Consider the following 10,088-nt stretch of genomic DNA (forward strand, 5'->3'; position numbering starts at 1 on the left):
CGACTGTTCTTAGTTGTTAGTATTATGATGAGTTTTTATCTTTAAGTTTCTTGTTTCTAATGCTAGTATAGGAAAATATTTTCCAGATTTGTTATTTATCATATTAAATAGGTACATTTTTATTAAGATATAAGTTATCTTGAAAAATAAATGTATAACCATATTATGTTGTTGCCATCCTTAGAATTAATGTTTATGTACATATCAATTCTAAGTGTGTGCCTAATATTATTCTGTTCGGTATGTTTAATTATTATTAATATAACATGTTTCCAATGAAAATTGTTGCAACTTGCTTTAAATAGCTACCTATTCTACTTATTTACGAGACAAGGCTGAAATATAATTAACAGATCAAACGAACTTACCTAAGTGAAGTTCGATCTGGATTATATGAAGCCTTGTCGAAGTAAATAAGTCCCTTCCCTACCCTATTATTTATTTCCCTTGGTTGCAACAATGTAGCTTTGAAGAAGACTGAAGGTATGCGATGCGGGGGAACCTCAGAGGATGGATTAGGTATGCAGGGCCGGGCGGGGTTTTTATTTGCTTTGAATTTGTGTGAGACTCGATGCCATCGGAGATACTACCTATTCTACTTATTTACTTCGACAAGGCTTCATATAATCCAGATCGAACTTCACTTAGGTAAGTTCGTTTGATCTGTTAATTATTGCGCAGTGAGACGAAATGGACACCATCGAGAAATACGCACGTTTTAGTAACATAAATATTAAAAAACCGTGTTTCAACCAAGGGCATACTAATTATGCGCGCCAGTATATTTTTCTACGTTACAACGAACCAGGAGTATCACCAAGGGATAATATTGAAATTAGTGGAATTTTTCTAGGGTTTAGTCTATCCACAGCAGGTGGGCCCCAATACTATAGCATTCTGGTAGCAACCACAGGGTCATTTACAGTGCACACCCAAATACTGTAGCGGCCTAAAAGTCAATGCACGGACTGGCTGAACTCTTTACCAGCTAGATAAATTGATACTGAGAAGCGAGTTAATTGAATACGTCACGAGAAAGAATTATTGCGCAGTGAGACGAAATGGACACCATCGACAAATACGCACGTTTTAGTATCATAATTTTAAAACACCGTATGTCGACGAAGGACATACTAATTAAGCGCGCCAGTACATTTTTCTACGTTACAACGAACCAGGAGTATCAGCAAGGGATAATATTGAAATTAGTTGAATTTTTCAAGGGTTTAGTCTATCCACAGCAGGTGGGCCCCAATACTATACCATTCTGGTAGCAACCACGAGGTCATTTCCAATGCACACCCAAATACTGCAGCGGCCTAAAAGTCAATGCACGGGCTGGCTGAACTCTTTACCAGCTAGATAAATTGATACTGAGAAGCGAGTTAATTGAATACGTCACGAGAAAGAATTATTGCGCAGTGAGACGAAATGGACACCATCGACAAATACGCACGTTTTAGTATCATAATTTTAAAAAACCGTATGTCGACGAAGGACATACTAATTAAGCGCGCCAGTACATTTTTCTACGTTACAACGAACCAGGAGTATCAGCAAGGGATAATATTGAAATTAGTTGAATTTTTCAAGGGTATAGTCTATCCACAGCAGGTGGGCCCCAATACTATAGCATTCTGGTAGCAACCACAGGGTCATTTACAGTGCACACCCAAATACTGTAGCGGCCTAAAAGTCAATGCACGGACTGGCTGAACTCTTTACCAGCTAGATAAATTGATACTGAGAAGCGAGTTAATTGAATACGTCACGAGAAAGAATTATTGCGCAGCGAGACGAAATGGACACCATCGACAAATACGCACGTTTTAGTAACATAAATTTTTAAAAACCGTGTTTCGACCAAGGACATACTAATTAAGCGCGCCAGTACATTTTTCTACGTTACAACGAACCAGGAGTATCAGCAAGGGATAATATTGAAATTAGTGGAATTTTTCAAGGGTTTAGTCTATCCACAGCAGGTGGGCCCCAATACTATACCATTCTTGGTAGCAACCACGGGTCATTTCCAATGCACACCCAAATTACTGCAGCGGCCTAAAAGTCAATGCACGGGCTGGCTGAACTCTTTACCAGCTAGATAAATTGATACTGAGAAGCGAGTTAATTGAATACGTCACGAGAAAGAATTATTGCGCAGTGAGACGAAATGGACACCATCGACAAATACGCACGTTTTAGTATCATAATTTTAAAAAACCGTATGTCGACGAAGGACATACTAATTAAGCGCGCCAGTACATTTTTCTACGTTACAACGAACCAGGAGTATCAGCAAGGGATAATATTGAAATTAGTTGAATTTTTCAAGGGTTATAGTCTATCCACAGCAGGTGGGCCCCAATACTATAGCATTCTGGTAGCAACCACGGGGTCATTTCCAGTGCACACCCAAATACTGTAGCGGCCTAAAAGTCAATGCACGGGCTGGATGAACTCTTTACCAGTTAGATAAATTGATACTGAGAAGCGAGTTAATTGAATACGTCACGAGAAAGAATTATTGCGCACACCATCGAGAAATACGCACGTTTTAGTAACATAAATTTAAAAAAAACCGTGTTTCAACCAAGGACATACTAATTATGCGCGCCAGTATATTTTTCTACGTTACAACGAACCAGGAGTATCACCAAGGGATAATATTGAAATTAGTGGAATTTTTCTAGGGTTTAGTCTATCCACAGCAGGTGGGCCCCAATACTATAGCATTCTGGTAGCAACCACAGGGTCATTTACAGTGCACACCCAAATACTGTAGCGGCCTAAAAGTCAATGCACGGGCTGGCTGAACTCTTTACCAGCTAGATAAATTGATACTGAGAAGCGAGTTAATTGAATACGTCACGAGAAAGAATTATAGCGCAGCGAGACGAAATGGACACCATCGACAAATACGCACGTTTTAGTAACATAAATGTTTAAAAACCGTGTTTCGACCAAGGACATACTAATTAAGCGCGCCAGTACATTTTTCTACGTTACAACGAACCAGGAGTATCAGCAAGGGATAATATTGAAATTAGTGGAATTTTTCAAGGGTTTAGTCTATCCACAGCAAGTGGGCCCCGATACTATAGCATTCTGGTAGCAACCACGGGGTCATTTCCAGTGCACACCCAAATACTGTAGCAGCCTAAAAGTCAATGCACGGGCTGGCTGAACTTTTTACCAGCTAGATAAATTGATACTGAGAAGAGAGTTAATTGAATACGTCACGAGAAAGAACGAACCAGGAGTATCAGCAAGGGATACCTAATATTGAAATTAGTGGAATTTTTCAAGGGTTTAGTCTATCCACAGCAGGTGGGCCCCAATACTATAGCATTCTGGTAGCAACCATGGGGTCATTTCCAGTGCACACTGTAGCGGCCTAAAACTCAACTTTGCAAATCAATGAACGGGCTGGCTGAACTCAGAGTTTCCCCATTTCCAACCCTCTAATCCCCAAAATAACAGTGACAGTGATATACAGATTAAACGTTTTGCTCTCATACGCATTTGACGTTATCAGATCACATACCTCCAAGGCATCAAAACAACCCGCTTGCGCTATCTCGATATCGAAGTCCAAAAACGTCAAAAGAATGGACTTTCCTGTAGGTTGTACGATTTCGTAAATGCACACCAGGTCCTCGCCATATTTGTTGGGATATCCTGGAGATTCGATAACTCCCGTCGGGTCCGTGTAAATTCCTCCGCACACTAGAGGACATTGTCATTTCTCGCGAATTACTCGGACAATTAGCTCACCGATTTCGTATTTCAGTCGAAATCCCAGCTCGGTGACGTCCGCATTACCCCAGTCCGACGTGAAGATTATAAACAGTTGGTTACCCGTCGACGTGTATGGCGGGGGTAGTTTATGGCCGCAATACCTGTTCACGAGAGGCGCGCTGGAGCTACCTCCGTTATGTACCTGGTACTCTAAATTATGTTTAATCCCTCATAGCGTTTCTGCTCACCGTAACAGAGTCGTAACTGCAACTGCTGTCGTCCTCCAAATCGAACAGCAAAAATGTGATCTTGATCCTGGAATCTTCGGGCACCTGAATCTTGTACTCGCAGATGAGGTCCGGAGGATAACGACCGTCTTCCACCGGAGAACCCAGCTCGCCGGTAATAGCCGTGAAGACACCTCCACAACCGGGTAAGCCTGAAAGCACACCGTAAGGCAATGCATCATCGCGGTGTAAGACACCTACTTTCCATGGTCGAGTACGAAATCTGAAAACCGGGGTAATTGTTGATCGCGTCCGAGTGGAAGTGTATCACCACCTCGGGACCTGCCGAGTATAGAGGTTCGGGATGGGAGGTGTTGCAGTATTTTGCCAGGACCCTATCCGATGTGCCATAACCTTCGGAGAACTGCGCAGACCACTGTTAGTGTAGAGGGCTGAATGGTAAGTACTTACTTGTAGGTAATCTCCGGAACAGTCGAGGCTGTTTCCGATCATCAAGGTAAAGAAGTGGAATTGAATACGTTTACCCAAGGCTGCGCTCAGCTTCCAGATGCAGTCACTGAAATTTGCAGAGTAGGTAAGCGTTTTTTACTCGGCGTGGAGGTGATTTACCGATTTAGTGGGTATTTTCCGGGGTAGCCGGGTGAGTGGAGCGTTCCATGTGATGTCACAGATACCTCCCCGCCGCACACTAAAATTAAAGTGTTGCTATAGTGAAAGGGCAACCGAGCATATTTGAGTTTATGCTGGGGGTGGTACAGTACAAATTGCTTAAAAATCATTGCAGACTTTGATTATTAACTGGGACAGTCCTAAAGATGTTTCTTTTAGACGCCAAGATGGCGACCATTTACCGGATGCGTCACTGGCAATTTAATGGCATGAGAAAGTTATTAGCGCCAGTCTGGCGGGCGATAAGGGAAAGTTATTGGGTAATACGTGCCATTTTCTGATGATTTGAATCCACTCGTAATCAGGTCGTGCGACCGCCCAGTGTGCAGTTTTCAACGGCCGAGGCAATGGTTTCCCTAAGCATATCATTGGTCGGAAGGGATCATTTTCAGCTTGGGAGTAAAAAATTAAATGAAATTAATAGATACCAATGTTCGATTGGCGTAGTTTCAAAAAACTAAGGTGTTGGGAATTAGTCCGCGAGAGAATACGCGCCAAATCACGATAGAGATCGCGTTGAAGACAATTCCGTTCGGGGAGAGCCAGGGAAATTACGCGTGAAGGCGCGAGAGAACAAGCTGGAAGCCACTATAGCATCCGCGTTGTACAGTCAACCGTAAGTCGGAGTCGGAATCGTTGATGAAAACAAAATTCAGTTAAGCCGCGTTGAAAATCAAGAAAAAAAAATTGATCTTAAGCCAAGGTTTAAACCGGGGGTAGTTTTCGGATTGTCGCGTAATCAAAATTTTGTCGATACCTGGATCTGTTGAATTCCAGCTGAGTTCGAAACTGGTCCCCGTAAAAGACGAATCGATCCTCAACCACAGGTAAACCTGATGATGAGTTGACATAATGACACCACCATTCGGAAGCGCTGTCCCACAGAATCGCCCGAGGGACTGTGCTATTGTGTTACGTCCGTCGTGTATCTGCAACCAATCGTGAACGCAAGTCCCCGAGTTTTGCAAGTTAAACTTGGTGAACGTTATGTTAAGCACTTTTGTTCTGTTCGTCTGAATCACCCAGGCGCAATTCACTTTGGGATCGGACACGTGACTGGCAGTGGCCGGGTATTTGATGTTTCCCGATGGGCTTCTCAGTAATCCTCCGCATGCTAGCGTTAAATCAAAATTAGTGCAAAAGGTGCGCTCTATGTATCATCATTACCTTGCCTCTCAGACTCGCAGAAGTTTCCGGTGTACGAAGACGTACATATGCACTTAAATGAAATGTTCAATAGCGAACGACAGGTGCCGCCATTGCGACAAGGATTCGACTGGCACGCGTCCTTTTGAATGTCACAATTTCGACCTGTAAATCTGCGATGACACTGGCATATGTACGAGTTCGAACTGTTGTCCACAACGCAGGTACCGTGGACACAAGGGTTACTCTCGCATGGGTTGCCGCCTTGCGAGCTGTGAATACAACCATTGGGCCCTATACCTGATCCGGAATAACCCATAGGGCAGATGCATTCTACGTAAGTGGGACTGATACCTGCAATAAGTAAGCTAACCCCTATATTCTAAAATATGTGGCAACTTACTAGGGTTATCCCTGCACTGAGCGAGATGGTTGCATCCGCCATTGTTGACGCCGCAGATTCCACGAAACGAGCAGGATTTACCGTCACCCATGTAACCCGGGGGGCAACTACCACACATGCTGGACCCCTAGAAATCCAAGATGATCAGTTACATGCACCGAACGAGCGCAGCTTACCGGTGTGTTGATGCATTTGACTAGGGGGTTAACACTGCAACCGCCGTTGAAGATTGCGCACTCGTCAATGTCGGTGCAGTAATGTCCATTTCCCACGTAACCTGGAAATAAGACACATTGATGTCCCAAAAACACAGTATCCCATTACAAAATGCAAAATTACAGTAGGGAGAAACAACCGTACGCGGTCAAGGATAAACTAATTAAGCGCGCCAGTATAATTCCTTACCATAAAAAGCTACTGTTAAAAAGCCAGTTGTTTGCCGCGCGTGAACCCGGAAAGGGCCCATTATGATTAATTTGTAGAAACTGTGTATAGAAAATTGTGCCATATATTAGGCTCGATATTAAGTTCAAATTAATTTTAAAAACCGTGGCCACGAAATTGAGTTAGTTACCTTCCGGGCAATTTCCGCAAGTAAACGACCCAGGCGTATTTACGCAAGGCACAAGGGGGTTGGTAGAACAATACGGCATCTTCGACTTGCACTCGTCCACGTCAGTGTTGCAAGCGGGACTGACGCCATTTGTTGTCCACCCCTAACAAAAGTAAATTAGACAGCTGGTATTGCTTTCGGGAGTAGTACCTGATCGCATAGGCACTTGTAGCCGAGGCCAGTATTTTGAGGAATGCAAGTACCATGACCGCATAGTTCGGCGATTGAACCTTCCGTGCAACTGGCCGACTGTCGGGTGCAGTGTATTCCAAACCACCCTTTACTGCATACACATCTGTAAGAAATCGTTACATGAGCCTATGCTCTGAGAGGTGACGCTTACTCATATGATCCGGGTTTGTTCACGCACGTTGCGCCGTTTTGGCATCCCAAATCTGTTCCGGCAAATTTCGCGCATTCATTCACGTCCTTTTCGCAAGTGGTTCCCTGGGGAAAAAACACAATGTCGAAAAGACACCAGTGCGAACGTCTTACCTCCCATTCTTCAGGGCAATGGCAAAGAAATCCGTTAAATAAATCCTGGCAAACGCCCCCGTTTCCGCATGGAGAACTTGCGCACTCGTTCTTGCTCAGTAAACGTATGAGACGACCGACTTTCCGTTGTAAGGTACGCAGTCGTCGGTTAATCATTGGTAAACTTCCTCTTCCCTTTAATTAAATGTTACTAATACACTATTATCTGTTCACCCAACAGATGCAGTTAAGCTCCTCCCAAAAAATTCCCGGTAAATTTAAATGAACATTTTTAATTGGTCAAATTTTCAAAACCTGTAACACACAACTATTTTCTTCCAATTGTACCTACTTGCCGTATCTGAATTGACATCCTTAACGTCAAACTTGTCATTGCGTTTTGAATTTGCCTTGCCTCAATTTGCTATCAATTTCATTTATACGAACAAAATAGTCTTTTTTGCTTCTTATGCAAACATTTTGATCAAGAATATTTGTTTTCGGTCAGTAAACATGTAATGTCAATATTCAAAACATGACACTTTGTAACTTAGTCATGCAATGTGACATGCGCTTTCAAATTTCCCGGTTTTTATAATTTTGTGGTTGTGAAACGGGCCTGTTATTGCATTGCCCAATTTTTTTTGGGAGTGGCTTAACTGCATCTGTTGGGTGAAGAGATTATAGTTTGCAATTAGTCACATACCACAGACGTGCCGTTAGTCGAATTTCTAACTCCTGCCGTTCCCATTTCGAGGGCCTGCAATCTTCGTAAGATACCGTGACGCCCCTCGATGACGCGATTAAATTTCTTCATTTGAAAGAACGTGTCGTAATATTCCGTATTAATACGATGCAGCGTATCCGAGGCGTTCTTCGCCTACAAAACTCAAAGTTTGGGGGATGAAACTGAAAAATATATTTACAATGACGGCGGCGTTGGTCAGATCTCCCTCGTTCAAGAAAATCCTCCCTTCCCCCTTGGTAACGAAACGGATATTCTTATTTTCGCCGCAGTTGAATACCAAGTTGCCATCTTGGGAAATGATCCTCGGTCTTAAAGGATTTTAATAATATCGCTGAAAAGTTACATTTGCACTTACTGTGAACCGAAACCGGAAACCCCGCCGATTATAAAGTATGGAAAAATTAGAAGAGCGAAAGTCACCATTTCGAGTGCAATCGCTACAAACTCATTTTATGGATTGGACCGCATGCAAAATTACCGAATAACCAGAAGGCCAACAGATTAGATTAGGTTGAAATTGGAGGAGTTTAGGGGGCGTTTTCTGTAGATATATGATTACAATTTGTTACGTATTCCGAAAACTCATTTTGTAATTTGCTATTGCTAGTCTTGTCATATGTCCAAATAAACTCCTAAAGAGCATCTAAAAAAGCGGCAGAGCACCTCGGGGTCTTTGGATTTGACCCAGGTTTACTACCTACATGTGGCGTATATAGGTCAACTGTGCAAAGTTTGAATCAAATCGGTCCAAGCGTTCGACAGTTATCGTGTTCACGGACGGACAGACGGACACCATCGACTCCCCTATAAAGCTTGCGTCGCTTTGCTCTGCCGCTTAATGAACCAGGACAAGATTTCTCTCTTAAATATTCGCTTATCTGCCCAGGTATCGAAATAAACCAACAATATGCACGCGTCTATGTGGGCACCGAATTAATCGTCGCGTCGCGACGCCTTAAAAATCCTGAAAACTCTCTCATACAGCGAGATCCAATCGAGATTGACCAATCATTTTGATACCACTCCCAACAAATATCTACGCAGAAAGCATATAAAATTCCGCGACATTCACCAGATGACAGAAGAATCGATCGCTAACTCCACCCTGCGGTTGAGACAAGGACCAACATAGTGCGAGTACGTTTAGACCGCATGTTGGTCGAACAGTTGGTGTACGTTTCCTTTCAAAAGGGGCCTGATTCAGGATTCTAATCGCGGGCGATCAAAAATTCGTAACGACATTGGTAAAGATAAGCGGCAAACGACAAAGGCAATTATCAACACGTTACCTGCAAGTTGTATTTGCCATAAAACATTTGCGTAGCCATTCTTCCATCTTAGATACAATATAATAGATCAGTTCCAGCTAGTCGACTGTTTGCATTCGTCAATTTGAAAGCGAGTATTTACATATCATCCAGAACATGGTACTTCTTTACTGCGATAACCTCAATATAAACAAAAATATATCAAGAAACTACAATGTGAAAAATCAGACGTAATTCCAAATAATGCGACCTTACGTACTTACCCCATTAATAAATGCGTTTCAGATTACGAGATAGATAAAACAAAGATACGTAATTAAATGCAATAACCGTGTTAACAAAGAGGAATTCTATGAAAATAACATTACCTAAAGAGGATTACAGCCCTGTCCCATTCGTGTGAAGACGCTTAGATAATTAGTTTAAATAACGAATACTGCACGGAAAATGAATGAAATTAGAAAAGATATTTAAGTACATAAAAACATACATTTAGTCGTCAAAAACAGTGTACCATTGGATGCCTAAAAGAATTAGCCTATAGTAACATAACAACTTACAATATCACACACTTGATTTTGACATTAGTAAATTTAGTGTCGAAATGCACATAGAGTTGTGTGGGCTAGTTTGGCTAACAAACCCCAAAACTGTTATTATTGTATGTTATCGACCACCTTCTGGTGATTTTGATTTGTTTATGAAGAATTTATGTGCACTATTTGTTATGATATACAAATGTAATTATAGATACATACTTGCTGGGGATTTTAATGTG

At 42.2% G+C, this 10,088-nt stretch overlaps 1 protein-coding gene across 1 annotated transcript; it reads right to left on the reverse strand.

The window, feature by feature from the left end:
• Positions 1–3,424: 3,424 nt before the first annotated feature.
• LOC116181390 (cubilin homolog) lies at positions 3,425–8,504 on the reverse strand. Its single transcript, XM_031501742.1, has 17 exons — positions 8,398–8,504; positions 8,221–8,350; positions 8,001–8,174; positions 7,316–7,489; positions 7,164–7,267; positions 6,971–7,115; positions 6,782–6,923; positions 6,384–6,484; positions 6,208–6,334; positions 5,826–6,158; positions 5,416–5,772; positions 4,599–4,677; positions 4,440–4,545; positions 4,230–4,392; positions 3,990–4,180; positions 3,778–3,943; positions 3,425–3,729 (listed from the first exon to the last, which is right to left on the reverse strand). The coding sequence occupies exons 1-17, from the start codon at positions 8,463–8,465 to the stop codon at positions 3,440–3,442; spliced, it is 2,850 nt and encodes a 949-aa protein (XP_031357602.1). The 5' UTR covers positions 8,466–8,504; the 3' UTR covers positions 3,425–3,439.
• Between the last annotated feature and the right edge of the window lie 1,584 nt (positions 8,505–10,088).

The sequence above is a fragment of the Photinus pyralis genome, unplaced genomic scaffold (genome assembly GCF_008802855.1).
Source record: "Photinus pyralis isolate 1611_PpyrPB1 unplaced genomic scaffold, Ppyr1.3 Ppyr1.4_LG9, whole genome shotgun sequence".
Taxonomy (NCBI): domain Eukaryota; kingdom Metazoa; phylum Arthropoda; class Insecta; order Coleoptera; family Lampyridae; genus Photinus; species Photinus pyralis.